Source organism: Leptonychotes weddellii, chromosome 2 (genome assembly GCF_054177405.1).
Source record: "Leptonychotes weddellii isolate Sample4059 chromosome 2, ASM5417740v2, whole genome shotgun sequence".
NCBI lineage: Eukaryota > Metazoa > Chordata > Mammalia > Carnivora > Phocidae > Leptonychotes > Leptonychotes weddellii.
The window spans coordinates 30,290,839-30,311,377 of record NC_138370.1 but is presented as its reverse complement, the minus strand read 5'-3'; the positions used below and the strand labels follow the sequence as shown (position 1 = coordinate 30,311,377).

General features: G+C 37.4%; 2 protein-coding genes across 2 annotated transcripts in view; one reads left to right on the top strand and one right to left on the bottom strand.

Annotated features, from left to right (window-relative positions):
* Positions 1-7,497, top strand: part of LOC102740462 (disintegrin and metalloproteinase domain-containing protein 18) — a 180,222-nt gene extending 172,725 nt beyond the window's left edge. The window contains exons 21-23 of the mRNA XM_081812865.1: positions 1,995-2,059; positions 2,562-2,703; positions 7,365-7,497. Coding sequence (XP_081668991.1) covers positions 1,995-2,059; positions 2,562-2,703; positions 7,365-7,497 — 340 coding nt within the window. The remainder of the gene's footprint in view (positions 1-1,994; positions 2,060-2,561; positions 2,704-7,364) is intronic.
* LOC102740164 (A disintegrin and metallopeptidase domain 3-like) overlaps positions 1-20,539 on the bottom strand; it is a 425,273-nt gene that overhangs the window by 221,190 nt on the left and 183,544 nt on the right. The gene's annotated exons all lie outside the window — the stretch shown is intronic.

Genomic DNA, 20,539 nt, shown 5'->3' with positions numbered 1-20,539 from the left:
CATTCTCTCCCTGTTCTTCTGGGACTCCCACAATGCAAATGTTTATTTGTTTGATGTTGTCCAAAAGATAACCTACCCTCATTTTTAAATTCTGATCTCTTTGCTGTTCAGCTGGGTGCTTTCCAATATCCTATCTTCCAGATCTCTGATTTGTTCTTCTGCATCTGCTAATCTGCTGTTGATTCCCTCTAGTGTGTTTTTTTTTTATTTCAGTTATTGTATTCTTCAACTCTGTTATGTTATTTTTTTAAAGATTTTATTTATTTATTTTTGTGAGAGAGAGACTGAGCATGAGCATGGGGGGAGGGGCAGAGGGAGAAGCAGATTCCCCGCTGAGCAGGGAACCCAATGCAGGACTTGATCCCAGGACCCTGATATCATAACCTGAGCTGAAGGCAGACACTTAAATAACTGAGCCACCAGGCACCCTGATTTACATATTTTCTATCTTTTTATTGAAGATTCACTGAGTTCTTCCACACTTCTGTCCAGTGCAGTGAGCATCTTTATGATCTTTACTTTAAATTACTTATCAGGCATATTGGTTATCTCCATTTCATTTAGACTTTTTATGAGGATTTTTTCTTATTCTTTATTTTGAAGCATATACCTGTCTCCCCATTTTGCTTGGCTTTATCTGTTTGTTTCTACGGATTAGGTGGACCAACTCCTTCTAAACTTGAAGGAATGGTCTTGTGTATGGTCATCCTCTATGTAGACTGTATATGCTTGGTGACTTTTGTTGCTGGCTGGAGCAACAGCTGTCGTAGGGTGGGAGTCCTGAAGCTTTCCATGTAGTGGACACCTGTCAGGACAGCTGAAGTGAGTGCAGGCCAGCATGTCATGGGTTTCTATGCTCTAAGAGCACTCGGCAGGACAGCTGGAGCTGAGGTGGTGTGTGAGTCTGGAGGTCTGGGCTCTCTGCACAGAGGGTGCCCTGGTATAATAACTCAAACTAAAGTGGGTGCAAGTTGAGGGATCCTGGGCCCTACACATAGAGGGTACCCTGTTAGAATAGCTGAAGCTGAAGTGTATATAAACTAGAGTATTCTAGGACTCTCCACACAGAGGGTGCTTTGAAGGGGTGACTAGCACTGTGGTGAGGTATAGGCCAGGATGTCCTGGGGTGCTCCACAGAGGGGGTAACTTGTCAGGACAACTGAAGCTGAATTAGGTGAAAGCCACATGTCCCAGTGTGTTCAGGACAGGGAGTGACCTGGCTGGGCAACTAGAGCTGAGGCTGGTGCAGGCAGGAGTGTTCCAGGGCACTCCATATAGGGAGTTCCATGGCAGGGTGTCTGAAACCAATGCAGGCACAGACCTTGGGTTCCCAGGACAGTGTGCAGAAGTGCCCTGGTAGGGTGGCTGGATTTGAGGCAGACTTCAGCCACAAGGTTCTTGAGCACTCTGCACTGGGAGTGCATTAGCAAGCCACCTGAAGCCAAAGTTGTGTGACCCTAGAATTTTCTGGGGTGATTTGTCCCTGTGTCACCTTGACACAAAGACTGGGGCTATAGTGAGCACTACCCAGGAGTTTCCCTGTGTGTACCACTTTGTGGCCACATTGATGAAATGGTGGGGGCTGGTGTGGGCTAGGCACCTGGGGCTCATTGAGGGAAGTTTGATGTGTCCACCAGATGCCGTTCCAGTCTGGGTTTTTAAGATGGAGGAGGACAGGGAATTCTCACAGTTCCTTAGCCCTTTTAAATTGTGACTTTCTCTCTGTGCCCTAGTGCAACTGAGGCTGGCATGGGCTTGTAGACCCTGAGCCTGCTGAAGCTGAAAGTTTGCAGTGTTGACCAGACCTGCTAATATGTGGACCCTGCTCTGGTCTGGCCTTTTAAATTGGAGTGGGAATGTACGTTGTGTCATTCTGCCATCCCTCTGACTCAGAGAACATTCCTGGACAGTGTAGCTGTTTGGCAGAGTTCTAGTGTTATCTCTTTTTTATGCTAGCTGTTCTTTTAAACTGTACCTTTTTTTCTATGTCCTAGGACAGAGGAATCTGTTCTCAGTCCCTCAGTACTATACCTTCCCACTGCAGTTCACACTATAGAGGGTGAGGGTTCCCTTTGTTAACATGTCTTTTTCTCTCTTGCTATTCTCTTTTGCTGTTTTCTCTGTCTTTTGTTGTACAGAAGCTGTTCAGTTGGCCCTCAGTTCTTCATGAAGAATTGTTCTATATATAGGTGTAATGTGGGTTGTTCCATGGAAAGGGTGAGTTAGAGGTCTTCCTACATCACCATCTTGGACTGGAACCAGGATGCAGTATATTCTCAAAATCAGAGGTCATTCTGGGGGTGCCTGGCTCAGTCAGTAGAGCATATGACTGTTGATCTCAGGATCATGAGTTCTAATCCTATGTTGGGTGTAAAACTTACTTAATTTTTTTTTTTTAAAGGTCATTGTGTTGTGCTGTCTCCCTCATAAGCATAATATGTGGGTCTGGGAAATAAAGATTGGAAATTAAAGTCGTTCCTTTTACATTTATTTCTATTAACCTGCTCATAAAATTTCTATTTTCTATCACTAAAACATTGAATTTTTTTTTTATGTCCTAGTTTCCACCAGAAGACATAACATTGCTTCCTTTGAATTGGAAGATGAGTCTGTCATTTTGTCACTTGAGGCTTCATATGCCATTGAAAATGAAGAAAAATGTATTACTCTATGTAGTGTATTAATTGATCCTGATTACCAAGGGTAAATTGAATGCTGTTACACAATGAAGGCACATGGGATAATGTTGAAAATCCAGGAAATTATCTGGGGTCACCACTTATTCCTTTGAATGCAACTGTAAAGATTTCAAGAAAACTACAACAATAAAAAAATGCAGAGCTACTAAGAATTTAGATACTTTATAAATGAAAGTTTAGGTTACTTTACTAGGTAAGATTTCCAGTCAATGTTCTGTGTGTAAAAAACATAATTATGAAATTGGTAGTGGAAGAAGGAAATCGTAGATAATCAACTGTGGCCATATGATTAATTACAAAAATGATAGCTGTAGTAGCTTTACATATTTTATCTTTGCTTGTTATGAATATGAATTAATTTTACATATTATCTATTTTTTCCCATTATTATTTTATAACAAATTAGTGGAGGTTAATTTTATTATTTTTAAGTTTACATTTTTCATTATATCTGAAAAATTGAAAAAAAATACAAATTTCGAAACCCTTCAAAAATTTTTGCAACTATAGTGTCAAACAAATGATTATTTTGCTTGAATAAAAAAATAATCATTTATGGGGGGAGGAGCAAGATGGCGGAGGAGTAGAAGACCTAAATTTCATCTGGTCCCAGGAATTCAGCTAGATAGGGATCAAACCATTCTGAACACCTATGAACTCAACAGGAGATCAAAGAAAAGAATAGCAGCAACTCTCTGAACAGAAAAGCGACCACTTGCTGGAAGGTAGGACGTGTGGAGACGTGAATCTGAGGCAATATTCAGGAAGATAAATGGCAGGGGAGGGGGCTTCCATCAGCCACTACTGGCAAGAGATAGAAACAGCAGAGAACAAAATCAGAACTTTTAGAAGTCTGCTCCACTGAGGGATGTGGCTCTGGTGGCTAAGCTAGGGGTGGAACCCTGGCTGGGACAGTGTGGTCTCAGGACTCTTGGGGTCACAGAAACCGGGGGGTGCCTGAGTGTGGCAGAGCTCCCAGATATCGGAGTGGGGAAGCCAGCTGCGGAGAAGGATCTGAGAAGTGGGCTCTCAGCTCGGGGTTCCCATAAACTGGGATCCACAGCACAGTCGGGCCACTGCTCCTCCAGTAGGTACCCAACAAGTGGCAGATCCGGGGAGACTCCACATCCTCCACTGGGAGGAGCAGTGCAGCACCACACCCCAGGACTCTGCTGGGTTTGGAGACTCCAAACAGGGTCGTGTGCCAGAGATAGAAATGCTCAATCACAGGCCAGGTGAGCATGGAGTGCGGCCAGAGACTGGGGAGACAGGAGCAATTGACTGCTTTTCTCTGGGGGCTCATTGAGGAGTGGGACCCCAAGTTCTCAGCTCCTCCGGGGTGGAGATTGGGAGGCTGCCATTTTCACTCTCGTCCTCCAGAGCTCTACAGAAAGCTTGCAGGGAACAAAAGCTCCTGAGAGCAAACCCAAGCAGATTACTTAGCCTGGTAAGGGTGGGGCAATTCCGCCCCAGCAAAGATATTTGAGAACCATAGCAACAGGCCCCTCCCACAGAAGATCAGCAAGAACAGCCAGCCAAGACCAAATTTACCGATCAATGAGAATGGCAGAATGACAGCACTGGGGGAATGCAGCACATAGAATTCATGGCTTTTTTACCATGATTCTTTAGTCTTTCAAAGTTAATTTTTTAATTTTTTTTTACTTTTTTTTTTGAATTTTTCTTTTTCCATTTTTCAACCAACATCTTATCAATCTCTTTTTAAAAAAATCTTTTTTATTTTTCATTTTTAGAGTCATATTCTATCCCTTCACAGTAGTTAACCTTATTTTTGGTATATATAAGTTTTTCTGACTTTAAAATTTGGGGATACAGTTTCTTCTAACAGACCAAAATATACCCTGAATCTCTAATGTATGGCTTTGTTCTAGTTTCCTGCCTGATCACATTCTCTCACTTTTTTTTGAATCCTCTTCTTTTTTCAAACAACTTCTTATCTTATTAATTCCTTTTATAAAATCTTTTATAATTTTCATCTTTACAGTCATATTCCATCCCTTCATCATATTTACCCTTATTTTTGTACATATATAAGTTTTTCTTTAAAATTTTGGGAGGCACTTTCTTCTAACCAAAATACACCCAAAATCTAGTGTGTGGCACTGATCTATGCACCAGCCTGATCATATTTGATCATATTCTGTTTTTTTTTGTTTTGTTCTGTTTTTGTTTGTTTTTATCTTTTTCTTTTTTTTTTTTCTTTTTTCTTTCTTTCCCTTTCTTTTCCCCCGGCTTCAGGTCTTTTCTGATTTGTTTAGAGTATATTTTCTGGGGACGTTGTTACCCTGTTAGCATTTTGTTCTCTCATTCATCTATTCTCCTCTGGACAAAATGACAAGATGGAAAAAATCACCTCAACAAAAAGAACAAGAGGTAGTACCGACTGCCAGGGACCTAGTCAATATGGACATTATTACAATGTCAGATCTAGAGTTCAGAAACATCACTTTAAAGATACTAGCTGGGCTTGAAAAAAGCATGGAAGTTATTAGAGAAGCCCTTCTGGAGAAATAAAAGAACTAAAATCTAGCCAGGTCAAAATCAAAAAGGCTAATAATGAGGTGCAATCAAAAATGGGGGCACTAACTGCTAGGATAAATGAGGCAGAAGAAAGAATCAGTGATATAGAAGACCAAATGATGGAAAATAAAGAAGCTGAGAAAAAGAGAGATAAACAACTGCTGGATCACTAAATTTAAAGTTAATCTCCACTAATGGAAAAATTAAAAATAAAATTAAAATTTACTAAATTTAAAGCTAACCTCCACTAATGGAAAAAAATTAAAATTAAAATTTAGTATTTAGAAGACAAAATATTGAGCAAATATTGTGACTCAGTATTTTAGGAATGATTAATATAGCCAATGATATATATAATGATTGTTGATATTTTGTTTCCTCTCATTTTTTTTTAGAAAGAGTAAGAAATACATTTGTATGAAGGATAGTTGTATTTTGTTAGGTAAAGTTATATAGCTGTTTTGTTGTTTTATGGAATTCAAGTGTGGAGAAAGATGCATGTAGAGGCTGAATTGCCAAAGTGGTAGATGATGCTAGTTATCAAATTATTGTCTCTCAGCCCCACATCTGCCTTTCTTACTCTTGCTTTGTGATACTGAATCTGGACAATAACCAGCTAGCAGAATGTTTGATATTAACTCTAAAAGTCACAAGAGGAAAACTAGAAAAGGAACAGCTTCTCCTTCTGGTCCAGGTGTTCTTTTCTCCCTATTCCCACAACACGGTTGCCTGTAGTATGTAGGTTACTCAGTGGTGCTCAATGGCTGGTCAGTTTTCCTTAAATCTGATTGGGTGGTTTCCTGCTCAGCAGCCTTGGCCTGCTGATACCCCAATAAGACAATACAAGACTTCCTGCTTGACAACACAAGATTACACCTACCTGGTTAGTCTTCTGGCACACTGCTTGGAAGCTTCTTGCTCACCAGTAATATCTTGTGGTTTCTCCTTTGTAAATATCTGTCTGCTAACTGTGGACCAGCTCTGGTCTAGGGCAATAGAGTGATCTTCTCCATCATCAGTGAGTTGCAACCACATACCAATGAGGTCTGAATTTTGGCCTTTCTAAATATTTTCCTTCTATAGCTACTCTTCTTCAGCCCTATTGTTAGTAGATGCTCTCTACATTGTTATTACTGTGTTCTTTTGACTTCATCTTTATCCTTTTTAGTAATCACCTTTTGCTAGTTAATAATTTTTGTATTAAAATTCTTCTGTTTAAATTATTGGTGTGATTTCTGTCTTAGGAGACAGACAGTTACAGACTGATATCTTTGTTTCAACTGAAAACATTGTTGCCACATTCAAAGTTCATACAAAGAGTGGTTCTGGGATGCCTGGGTGGTTCAGTCCGTTAAGCATCTGCCCTCAGCTCAGGTCATGATCCCAGGGTCCTGGGATAGAGTCCCGCATCAGGGTCCCCACTCAGTGGAGAGTCTACTTCTCCCTCTGCCTGCAACTCCCCCTGCTTGTGCTCTGTATCTTTTTCTCTCTGACAAATAAATAAAATCTTAAAAAAAAAAAAAGAGTGGTTCTGAGCAATGTGGTGAGGTAAAATCCTCCAAGCAGGCAAACTGAATAGCATACTTCTTTATAACTTTGTATGAAGGGGGAAAATGCCTTCATATAATTATGTACATAGACTCTTAAACAGTGGCAGATATCTCTGATGGTTAATCAGGGGCTTGGAGATATTGATATTATAGACAAGGAGACCTCAAAGAGATAGATGTGAGTGGACTTATGACCATCTGTTAATTTGCACCAGTGAACATACACCACAGAGGAGGCACTCAACTACTAGTTATAGTGGATGATCAATCCAGAGGATTTTAGTCAAGATTTGATCTTGATACTTAAATATGGAATTGCCATGGATTCAGGGATGAAGGCTAAAAATAAGCCCAACAGTATTGCTTAAACATGGAATGGCTATGGATAAATAGATTAAGGCTAAGAGTAAGTTCAACAGCACAGACTTCTATCCATATAGTATTTAACTATTGCCTCTGCTAAATTCCACTATAATTAGATGTCAGTGAGAGGCCTTGGTATAACACTATCCCTTGAAATCAACCAGCAACTTCATTAGTTGGTTATTTATGTCCCTTTTTTTTTTTCTTTTAGACTTAAGGGAGAAAGGTTAACAACTTTTGTCCTTGTAGGAATTGATGCCTATCATGAACAAGAGTTTGCTTTCCTGGATAGCAATGCCTCTGCCAGCACCACTATAGGTATTCAAAAATACCTGATTGACTAACAATGGTTTCTAGACAATATTTTATTAGACCAGTGCACTCATTTTACAGTTAATGAGGTGCAAGAATGGGTTTAGGACCATTGGGCATATACTGCATTATCTAGAAATAACCAGCCTAACAGAATTCTACAGATAGGTGAGCAAGCCAACTCAGAATAGTCAAACCCAAACAACACCAGAAGAGTAGTATAAATGAGTTCAGCCTAAAGCACCAATCTGTAGAATTGAGAACTAAACAAATAGGGTTCTTTTTTAAGCCACTAAATGTTGAACTGGTTTGTTATGCATAAGAAACAAACTGATAAAATCTTATATCCAACAATGTACCTAAATTCACTTATTCATTTAATGATTTCTAAAAATGTATCCATAGATTCTTCCAGATTTTTTGTATGAATGTTCATACATTTTGCAAATAATGAGATTATTTTGTTCTAATCTTTATGCCTTAGAATTTATCTCTCTGAACTTAATGTACTGCTTTTTCACCATTATGATAGTTTATCCAATTTTGTAGAGGTTCATCAACAGATTAAGTGAATTTCTTTCTATTTGTTTTTAAAACCATAAATAGTTTATAAATTTATCAAATGCTTTCAATGCATTCTTAAGATGAATGTATGAGTTCATTATTTTTGTGGTGATATATAAAATTTTTTGTTCAGAGATTATTATTTCTGGGAAGAGCAGTCTCATACAAATTACTTCACAACAGAAACCCAAAGTCAGGGTAACATCTTTATTAAATTTGCATTTCCATTTCAGGCCCATTTCCCTACTTGGATTACCTAAATTATTCTTAGTAGTATTTAGTTATTCTTTATACATACTACATACGAGCCATCGTGAGTTTTATGTGTTGCATATGTTTCTCCTATTCTCTGACTTGCTTTTTTACTTTACCAATAGCATCTTTGAATGAAGATGTTACAATTTTATTCAAAATTTTGTTTGAGTTTATTGTAGCATACTCAAGAAACTGCCAAACCCAAAGTCATAATACATTCTCCTGTTATCTTCTAGAATACTAATTATTTTGTATTTTACATTCATGTTATTTTATAGTCTATAACATTATTATATTGATTCATCTGAATTTACTATTTCTAAATATTATAAAGCAAGTACTAAGATGTGAGGAAGATTTTTTCATATTGATAGCCAATTTTTTCCATCCATATTGATGGAAAAAACCTTTCTTTCCCCAGTGCTGTATTTTATCAATGGTCTCATTAACCAAGTGTTCACAATATACACTTTGTTGACTTAGGTGTTTAGTATTGAAATGTAACTCTCTCTTGGTAACATAAATATTGGTGTCTGGCAACTTAAGCTCTCCAAAGTCACTATCTTTTTAAATGAATGACTTGGTTATACTTGGCTACCTGAACTTTAATATTAATAAAACTATTTGCTGAGTTTGTATTGACATTGAATCAAATTTGTATATAATTTGGTGTTGGGAACTTCTGCTTCTGGGTGAGATAACCAGAAAAAAAAAACAGAAAGAAGGCAAATGTCATGTGCTTGAATGTAGTCTAGAGTTGCTGAGCAATGATAACTAAATGTTTAAGACTTTGGAGAGGGGGGTCAGCTGGATGACTCAGTTGGTTTAAGCATCTGCCTTCAGCTCAGGTCATGATCTCAGGGTCCTGGGATCCAGCTCCATGTTGGGCTCTCTGCTCAGTGGGGGGTCTGCTTCTCCCTCTCCCTCTCCCTCTGTGCTTTCCCTCTCTCTCAAATAAATAAATAAAAGCTTTTTTAAAAAAAGTCTTTGGAGAGGGGATAATGACACATTTGAGCTGACTTTTTTGGGTGCTTCAATCTCAGCATTTGTAGATTCCAGGCATTGGTATGATGCTGAAAATCCAAACTTTGCTCTGCAGTAGACCACTATTGAGCATGGGGTGCAGAAAAGTAATGGAGAAAGAATGCAGCTGCATTCTGTCTTGGGACATTTGCCAATTCTTTTGCCACATGGATTAGGAGACCTAGGGGAAAATATACTGAAAACTAGAATAGAGCTTTTAGCATTCTCATCAAACAAAGAATAGGGTTAAGAGACCACAGCATTCAGTTGAATATCTTGGAGGCTCAAGAGCATAAAAAATAATCTGGGCCTTATTGAATAAGTAATTGCCTAAAACCATTATTATCAGGCAGAGAAATGGCAAACCATCCTTTTTTAAAAATATTTTATTTATTTATTTGACAGAGAGAGAGAGCACAAACAGGGGGAGCACAGAGAGAAGGAGAGAGAGAAGCAGGCTCCCTGTTGAGCAGAGAGCCGGATGTGGGTCTTGATCCCAGGACCCTGGGATCATGATCTGAGCAGAAGGCAGTTGCTCAACTGACCAAGCCACCCAGGTGCCCCTGCAAAACATCCTTTAAAAACCTCAATATTATTTGGAGCCTCTACATTTTTATGTCCAATGTCAAACATTCAAAAGTAATAAAACTATAATGGTAATAAATTTCTAGATATGTCAAAAGATAAGATCCTAAGAGAAAACACTAAAGTAAGAAATAGACAATAGAAACATTGCCAAAGATGATTGAGACATGAAAGTTATTATATAAGCACTTGGTGTTCATTTTGATCAAGACGTTTGAGAAAATGGAGATAAAAAATTCAGAAATTCACCAGAGGATTGAAATTTAGTAAGACCTAATTTGAATTCATAAACTGAATGAAGTTTTATCTGAATTAGGAATGTATTAGATGGGAGCGCCTGGGTAGCTCAGTTGGTTAAGCATCTGCCTTCAGCTCAGGTCATGATCCCAGGGTCCTGGGATAGAGCCCCACATAGGACTCCTTGCTCAGTGGGGAGCCTGCTTCTCCCTCTCCCTCTGCCTGCCACTCCCCCTGCTTGTGCTCTCTCTCTCTCTCTCTCACTATCTCTCTCTGTCAAATAAATAAAATCTTTAAAAAAATTAAAGAATGTATTAGATGATTTAATATCAGATAAGACACAGCAGAATATAGCACAAGGATAACTGGAGCAGAGGTAAATAGAAATATTCAATTTGAGACTGTAAGAATAAAATGTAGAAACATAGATTAGAGGTATGTGGAAAATAAGAGTCTCTGAAAAGAGAGATTATGCAGTAGAAGCAAACATGAAGAGGTAATTACTAAGAATTTTTCAAATTTCATAAGAGACATCAACTCACAGATTCAACAAACTTTGTAAATACCAGGCAGTATAAATACTATAAAAACCAACCTAATCATTTTATATATTGAAAATCTATGGCTAATAGGAATTCTTCACCTGAGACGAATATTGCCCTGTATGTTAACTGAAATCTAAGTAAAAAATTTTTGAAAAGGAATTCTTAAAACCACAGTACAAAGAAGTATTACTTTCAAAGGAACATTAAAGAAACTGAGAATTAACTAAACCAATATATTTTGGGGTTTTAATATTAATTTCTGTTAATTATATCCTTATTGTACACACAAAGTTTTCTGGATCAGAAAGTTTTCTTATTAATTTTTCATAGTAAATAAGTTCATTGTTGGCCCTTCTTTGTCCCAGGCCTTACCCTTGGGTTGACACAATGAAAGATGTTAGGTATTTTAACTACACAAGTATCTGGACACTCCTTCGAAGAAGAATAAGAAAAAATGACTTCTTTGCAGCTATCTTCCTCCCCTCCAGAAAGGGTCTCCTCCTTATTCCATTTCTTTGGTATGTAAATCAAATATCTCTAGAAGCCATGTAGTTCTCATACATGTTGGTTTTTATGATCTACAGCTATCTCCAAGTTCTGGCATTTCAGGCATGTGACATGTAAATACCTAGGGATAAAATGCTTCCTGGAATCCTTAGACTTAAGCTAAGGACCTAGTCCCAGTTGCCATTATTTGACTCTCTCTGGAATATGAGACACTTTAGTATCTTCTTGGAAAATAAATTAATTAGACAAATGACTATATAATTTTTATAGTATATGAAGGGTGTCAGGAGGCTAAGGCTATTACAGGAGCAATAAGAAATCCACACGTTTTATTTCCCTCCTTGTATATCAGAAAGAATACAATAACAACTTTAGAGTGCTAAATGAAAATCATGACCTAAAATGCACTAAATGCAACCTAAAATTCCACTACAATACCTTTTAAAATTGAAGGTGAAAAAAAGATATTTTCAAACAAATGAAAATATAGATTGTTTTACCAACACATTGACATTAAAACAGTCAAGTGAGTTCTTCTATTAGAAAAATTATTGTAGGAAAAAAATACTAATATTGGGAAGTGCAATTAAAAGGGTAAATATTGTCAGTAATAAAATGAATAGAAGTAGACTAAATATTCCTTAAAATATTAAGATTAGCAGGTTGAATTGTAAAACATGATTAAGAAATATTTTAAATATGAAAATACACAGGCAAGAAAAAGATCTATATTCATACTCTGAAAGAAATCTGCTGAAGCTCAGCCACTTTGAGAAATTTTGTCTTTAAAGCAAACATAAGCAGAAATATAAACAGTGCCATTTATTAAACATAGAAGAGATGCCAGCCAGGAAGATAGTACATTAAAAATCTTTATAAAACCCAGTAAAGCACCTCAAAAATCTGTTTTAAAAATTGGGGAATATTAAGATTTAAAGCAATATTAAGTCTTTCAATTCATGAACATTGTTTTGTTTTGTTTTCCAATTCATGAACATTGTTTATGTCTTCATTTATTCAGGTCACCTTTAATTTCTCTTAATGGTAATATGTAGTTTTCTTGTAGAGGTGTGAAAGTTTTTTAAAATGTTTATTTCTAAGTATTTGGTATATTTATTTCTAATGTAAATAGTATGCTTTGTGGAACTTAAGAAACAAAACAAATAAGCAAAAGGAAAAAAAAAGAGAGAGGCAAACCAAGAAACAGACTCTTGTTTTGGTTTGGTTTGGTTTTTGGTTGTTGGTTTGTTTTGTTTGTTTTTTAGTTTTTATTTAAATTTCAGTGAGTCAACATACAGTGTGATTTGAGTTTTGGGTGTACAATATGGTGAGTGATTCAACACTTACCTAAAACACCCAGTGCTCACCACGCTAAGCACACTCCTTAACTCCCATCACCTTTTTCACCCATCCCCCCACTAAGCTCTCCTCTGGTAACCATCAATCAGTTGTTTCTAGAGTTGAGAGCCTGTTTTATGGTCCGCCTCTCTTTTTTTTTTTCCCTTTGCTCATTTGTTAGGTTTCTTAAATTCCATCTATGAGTGAAATCATATGGTACTTGTCTTTTTCTGACTGGCTTCTTTCTTTCTTGTGATCTCACAGCATCCCAGTAGGCAGGGCAAACATTTACAATAAAAGATAATAGCATAGGGGCGCCTGGGTGGCTCAGTCGTTAAGCGTCTGCCTTCGGCTCAGGTCATGATCCCAGGGTCCTGGGATCGAGCCCCGCATCGGGCTCCCTGCTCCGCGGGAAGCCTGCTTCTCCCTCTCCCGCTCCCGCTGCTTGTGTTCCCTCTCCCGCTGTATCTCTCTCTCTGTCAAATAAATAAAATCTAAAAAAAAAAAAAAAGGTTTAAAAAAAAAGATAATAGCATAATTAATAATACAGTGAGGGGCATATAATGTTCTGATTATTATGATTACTTACTATTTATATAATATTGCTAGTTTGGTTACATTTTCTTTTTTTTGTTTGGGTCACATTTTAAGAATATTTAAAGGCCCTGGAAAAATCAGAATTGACCAATTGCAGTTAAAAATCTTTTCTCAGAAATGCATCATAATTGTATCAGTGTTGATTAGGTAATTTCCATGAAATCTAAGTTTAGAGATACATAGGAGTGACACTAGAAAAAAAGTTTTAGGACTCCTGGGTGGCTTAGTCAATTAAGTGTCTGCCTTTGGCTCAGGTCATGATCCCAGGGTCCTAGAATCAAGTCCCACATTGGGCTCCCTGCTCAGTGAGGAGTCTGCTTCTCCTTCTGCCTCTACCCTCCACTCATACTTAGTCTCACAAAAATAAATAAAAATTTAAAAAAAAAAAAAGAAAAAATTTTAAAGTTTGTGAGTCAATAAGCTTCCTTAATAATGTTTTTAAGTTTTTATTTAAATTCCAGTTAGTTAACGTACACTGTATTATTAGTTTCAGGTGTAGAATTTAGTGATTCTTCAGTTGCATACAACACCCAGTTGCCTTACAAGTACACTCCTTAATACCAATCACCCATTTAACCCATCCCTCCACCCACCTCCCCTTTGTTAACCATCAGTTTGTTCTCTATAGTTAAGAGTCTGTATTATGGTTGACCTCTCTTTCTTAAAAAAATATTTATTTATTTATTTGCTAATCAGAGAGATCACTCGAGTGGGGGGAGAGGGGCAAAGGGAGAAGGAGAGAGAGAATTTTAAGCAGGCTCCATTCTCAGCATGGAGTCTGACGTGGGTCAATCTCACCAGCCAGAGATCAAGACCTGAGCTGAAATCAGAAGTTGGACCCTTAACTGACTGAGTCACCCAGGTGCCCCCTCTTTTTTCCTCTATGCTCATATGTTTCTTTCTTAAATTCCACATATAAGGGAAATTATATGACTTCTTTTGCTTAACACAATACTCTCTACCTCCATCCATGTCATTGCAAATGGCAAGATTGCATTCTGTTTTATGGCTGAATAATATTCACACTTCTTTTTATTCATTCATCACTTTGATGGACATTTGGGCTCTTTCCATAATTTGGCTATTGTTGATAATGTGGCTATAAACATCGGGGTGCCTGTATCCCTTCGAATCAGTATTTTTGTACCCTTTGAGTAAAAACCTAGTAGTGCAATTGTTGGATCATAGGGTAGTTCTATTTTTAACTTTTTGAGGAACCTCCATACTGTTTTTCAGAGTGGCTGCACCAGTTTGCATTCCCACCAACAGTGTAAGAAGGTTCCCCTTTCTCTGCATCCTCATCAACATCTGTCATTTCCTGTGTCATTAATCTTAGCCATTCTGACAGGTGTAAGGTGATATCCCATTGTAATTTTGATTTGTACTTCCCTGATGATCAGTGATGTTGAGCATCTCTTCATGTGTCTGTTGGCCATCTGTATGTCTTCTTGGGAAAAATATCTATTCATGTCTTCTGCCCATTTTTTATTGGATTATTCATTTTTGGGTGTTGAGTTTAATGATAACCTTTTATCAGATCAGTCATTTACAAATATCTTCTCCTATTCTGTAGCTTGCCTTATAGTTTTGTTGATCATTTCCTTCACTGTGCAGAAGCTTTTTATTTTGAAGTTCTAATAGTTTATTTTTGCTTGTGTTTCCCTTGCTTTGGAAGACATACATAGAAGTTGCTACAGCATATGTCAAAGAGCTTGCTGTTCTCCTCTAGGATTTTTATAGTTTCATGTCTCACAGTCAGATCTTTAATCCATTTTGAATTTATCTTTGTGTATGGTGTAAGAAAGTGGCCCAGTTTCATTCTTTTGCATGTCACTATCAATTTTCCCAACACCATTTGTTGAGACTGTTTTTGTCCCATTGGATATTCTTTCCTTCATTGTCAAAGATTAATTTGCTATATAGTTGTGGGTTCATTTCTGGATTTTCTAGTCTGTTCCATTGATTTATATGTCCGTTTTTGTGCCAGTACCATACTGTTCTGATCACTATAACTTGGTAATATTACTTGAAGTCTTGAATTGTGATGCCTCCAGCATTGCTTTTATTTTTCAATATTGCTTTGGCTATTCAGGGTCTTTTGTGGTTCCATACAAATTTTAAGATTGTCTGATCTAAGGGTGCCTGGATGGCTCAGTCAGTTAAGCAACTGCCTTCAGCTCAGGTCATGATCTCAGGGTCCTGGGATGAGCCCCAAATCAGGTTCCCTGTTAAGTGGAGAGTCTGCTTCTCCTTCTCCTCTGCCTACTTGTGCTCTCTGCTCTCTCTCATGTTCTCTCTCAAATAAATAAAATCTTAAAAAAAAAAGATTGATCTAGCTCTGTAAAAAATACTGTTGGTATTTTGATAGGGATGGCATTAAATGTGTAGATTGCTTAGGGTAATATACATATTTTAACAATATTTGTTCTTCCAATCTATGAGCAGGGAATGGTTTTCAATTTCTTTGTGTCATCTTCAATTTCTTTCATCAATGTTTTATAGTTTTCACAGTTCAGATCTCATATACTAGGTCACAAACCAGTCCTCAACAAGTACAAAAGGATTGAGATAATACCATACATATTTTCCAAACACAACACTATAAAACTTCAAGTCAACCACAAGAAAAAATTTAGAAAGAGCACAAATATGTGGATGTTAAAGAGCATCCTACTAAAGAATGAATGGGTCAGCCAGAAAATATTTTTTTAAAAGATTTTATTTATTTATTTGAGAGAGAGAGACTGAGAGAGAGAGAGAGCATGAGAGGGGGGAGGGTCAGAGGGAGAAGCAGACTCCCTGCCGAGCAGGGAGCCCGATGCGGGACTCGATCCAGGGACTCCAGGATCATGACCTGAGCCGAAGGCAGTCGCTTAACCAACTGAGCCACCCAGGCACCCAGCATCAGCCAGAAAATAAATAAATAAGAATAAATAAAAAATACATGGAGACAAATGATAATGAAAGCATGATGGTCCACAACCTTTGGGATGTAGTAAAAGCAGTCATAAGAGGGAAGTATATAACAACACACGCTTACCTCAAGAAGCAAGAAAATTTTCAAATAAACAACCAAATTTTACACCTAAAGAAGCTAGATAAAGGACAACAAATGAAGCTAAAGATTGGAGAAGCAAGAAATGATGTAGAAACAAAACAAAATAAAACAAGACAAAAAAAAAAAAAACAGAAGAGATCAATGAAACCAGGAGCTGGTTCTTTGAAAAAATTAATTGATAAACCCCTAGCCAGACTTACCGAAAGAGAGAGAGAGAGGACCCATGTAAATAAAGTCATAAATGAGAAAGAAGTAACCAACACCACAGAAATGTAAACAATTATAAGAGAATATTATGAAAAATTTTATGCCAAATTATTGGAAAATTTGGAAGAAATGGATAAATTCCTAGAAACATACAAACTATCAAAACTGAAACAGGAAGAAAGTGAAAACTTGAACAGATAGATAACCAGCAAAGAAATTGAATTAATATTCAAAAACCTCCCAACAAACAAAAGTCCAAGGCCAGAGAGCTCCCCAGGGGAATTCTACCAAATATTTAAAGAAGAATTGATACCTATTCTTCTCAAACTGTTCCAAAAAATAGAACTAGAAGGAAAACTTCCAACATCATTGTATGAAGCCCCCATTACTCTAATCGAAAACCAAAGGCTCCACTAAAAAAGTGAACTACAGGCTAATATTCCTGATGAACATGGATGCAAAAATTCTCAACAAAATACTAGCAAATCAAATCCAACAACATATTAAGGGAATCATTCACAATCAAATGGGATTTATTCCTGGGTTGCAAGGGTGGTTCAATATTTGCAAATCAATAAACATGATATACCACATTAATAAAAGAAAGGATAAGAACCATATGATCCTCTCAATAGATGCAGAAAAAGCATTTGACAAAGTACACCTATTCTTGATAAAAACTGTCAACAAAGTATATTTTGAGGAAACATACCTCAACATAATAAAGGTCATATATGAAAAGCCCACAGTTAATATCATCCTTATTGGGGAAAAACTGAAAATTTTTCCTCTTTGGTCAGGAACAAGACAGGGATGTCCACTTTCACCACTGTTACTTAATGTGTTACTAGATCCTAGCCTCAGCAATCAGACAAAAGGAAATAAGAAGCATCCAAATCAACAAAGAAGAAATCCAACACTCCCTATTTGCAGACCACATGATACTCTATATAGAAAACCCAGAAAAGTACTAGATTCTATATAGAACCACCAAAAAATTGCTAGAACTGATGCCCAAATTCAGTAAAGTAACAGGATACAAAATCAACATACAGAAATCTGTTGCATTTCTATACACCAATAATAAAGCAACAGAAAGAGAAATCAAGGAATCAATACCATTTACAATTTCACCAAAAACCATAAGATGCCTAGAAATAAACCTAACCAAAGAAAATTCAGAGATTTAATTTCTCTTTCTAAGGGTTTGACTACTTTAGATACTTTATACAAATGTGGAATTGTGCATAATTGTCTTTATGTGACTGGCTTATTTCACTTAGCATAATGTTTTCAAGTTTCATCCATGTTGTAGCATAATACAAGATTTCCCTTGTTCTTAACATTGAACAGTCCTTGCTGTGTTTTTATCCATTTTTCTGGCTTCTGAAAGGAATTGGTGTGTTTAAGACTGATGGTTTATCTTAAGCATTTGCTAGATTTTAATAAGGAAGACATAAAGACCTAGGATTTTCTTTTCTTTTTTTTTTTAAGATTTTATTTATTTATTTGAGAGAAAGAGAGAGAGACAGAGAAACAGCATGAGAGGGGAGAGGGTCAGAGGGAGAAGCAGGCTCCCGGCTCAGCCAGGAGCCCGATGTGGGACTCAATCCCAGGACTCCGGGATCATGACCTGAGCCAAAGGCAGTTGCTTAACCAACTGAGCCACCCAGGCGCCCCATGACCTAGGATTTTCTTTATGAAACATCTTTTAATTATGATTATGATTGCTTTATTAACTATACTTCTATGTAGATATTTAAATTCATCTTAGGTCACTTTTAAAAAATCTTTTTATAAAAATAATTCTACTTTATGTAAATATTTAAATCTGTTATTTGTAGTGATTGTGTGTGCCTTTTTATTCCTCATATTGATAATTTTCACCTCCAAAATTTTTCTTTACCTTGATCATATTTTGAAAGGTTAATTTTATTAGTCTTTTCAAAGAAATAAATTTGGCTTTGCTTATTCTCCATATTATATATTTTTCTCATTCATTTTTGCTTCTTTCTGTATTATTACCTTTGATTACTTTTTAAAAATTTAATAGGCTAGTTTTTAATTTTTCCTTAATGTTTTCAGATGGTTTAGATCCCCTCTAAGCAAGGTCTCTATATCATGCATTTTTTTCTGGAATATAGTATATTTATATAGTATAATCTGTGTGTGTGTGTGTGTATGTGTATCCCTGAAGTGTCAGTGGCATATAGGGATGTTATTTGGAGCCTTTGGCAGGCCCCATAAATGTATCACAGTGCAGATCTTTAGGATTTTGGAGGAAGGCCCTGCCATAATCTACAGCACGGCTTTCATTTTCAGAAATAACCCTTGGCCTGCTACTGGGTCTTTGTGGAGACTGAGTGCTTGACCATGGGCCACCAAGTTACCATATAACCTCAGCTACCTATCATGAACTGGGTGTTTTCTGATCCACCAAGCCATAAAACTAAGCGTGCACAGAAGCACTCCATCATCAAATGGAAATGGTAAATATGTGATCAGGCCCAAGCAGGCCTGAAAGCAGAGGTAAGTTACATGAAGAAGTGACCTAAATGCCCATGGTTCCCTCTCCTGCTACACCACCTTTCCTCTCCCAGCTTGCACTTATGGCCTTATAGGGATTTCCTTACCATCAGTTGACAGAGGAAGAGAAGACTTGGGCCTAATTTACAGATAATTCTGCACAGTACGCAAGAACCACCAGAAAGTAGAGAGTTGCAGCACTACAGCCTTTCTCTTGGACTTTCTGAAGGACAGTAGTAAAAGGAAACCCTCCTAAGGGAAAAGAACTTCAGGCACTGTACTTGGTTGTGAATTTTGCTTAGAAGGAGAAATAGCTAATCATGTAATTATATATTGATTCATGGGCTGTAGCCAATGGTTTGGTTGGATTGTCAGTGACTTGGAAGGAACATGAATGGAAAATTGGTGACAAATCTGGGGAAAAAATATGTGGATAGACCTCTCTGAATGGGCAAAAAAAGGGGGGTACCTCAACAGAGGAAGATTTTAATAATCAGTTGGAGAGGATGACTTATTCTGTAGATACTAGTTAGCCTATTTACCTAGTCACACCTGTTCTTATACAAAGGACTCATGAACAAAGGGGTCATAGTAGCAGAGATGGAGGTTATGATATGGCTCAGCAACATGGACTTCCACCCATCAAACCCAAATGGTTACAGTCATTGCTAAATGCCTAATCTGCCAGCAGCACAAGGCAATGCTGTGCCCCAGGTATGGCACCATTTCCTAGGATGATCAGCCAGATACCTGGTGGCAGGTTGATTATATTGGACCACTTCCATCATGGAAGAAAAAATGCTTTTCCTTATTGGAACAAACACTTGCTCTGGATTTTGATTTGCCTTCCCTACATGCAATGATTCTGCCAAAACTATCCTCCATGAACTTATAGAATGCCATACCTACTATTATGTTATTCTACTCAGCACTTCTTCTGATCAAGGAACTAACTTCAGAGAAAAAGAAGTGTGGCAATGATCCTGGGCTCATAGAATTCACTGGTTCTCCACTGTCCTGAAGCAGTTGGCTTGATAGAATGGTAGAATGGCCTTTTGAACACTCAATTACAGCATCATCTAGGTGGCATTATCTTTTGGGGCTGGGACAAAGTTCTCTAGAAGACTGTATATGCTCTGAAACAGTGTTCAATATATGGTGCTATTTCTCACATAACCAGGATTCATGGGTCTAGGAATTGAAGGGTGGAAATAGGAGTGGAACCACTTATTCTTACCCCAAGTGAGCCACCAGCAAAATTTTTGCTTCTGACTTTATGGTGTGTTGGCCTAGAGCTCTTAGTCCCAGAGGGAGGAATGCTTTCATCAGAAAATACAACAATGATTCCTTGAGAAGGAAATTGGAAGATATTTTAGGATGTCTCTTAGTATTACCATGCCCTGTAATTAAAGTCAATAGAAAACTAAAATGACAGGACTACTAGTGGTCCAGACCCTTCAGAAGTGAAGGTTTGGATCACCAAACCAGCCCAGGTGCTTGCTCAGGTCACAAGGAAAACAGAATGGGTAGTAGAAAGTAGTTGCAAATGTCTGTTTTTTGGAAAACAGACATTTTTCCAAAGAAGACATCCAAATGGCCAACAGACACATGAAAAAGTGCTCAATATCGCTC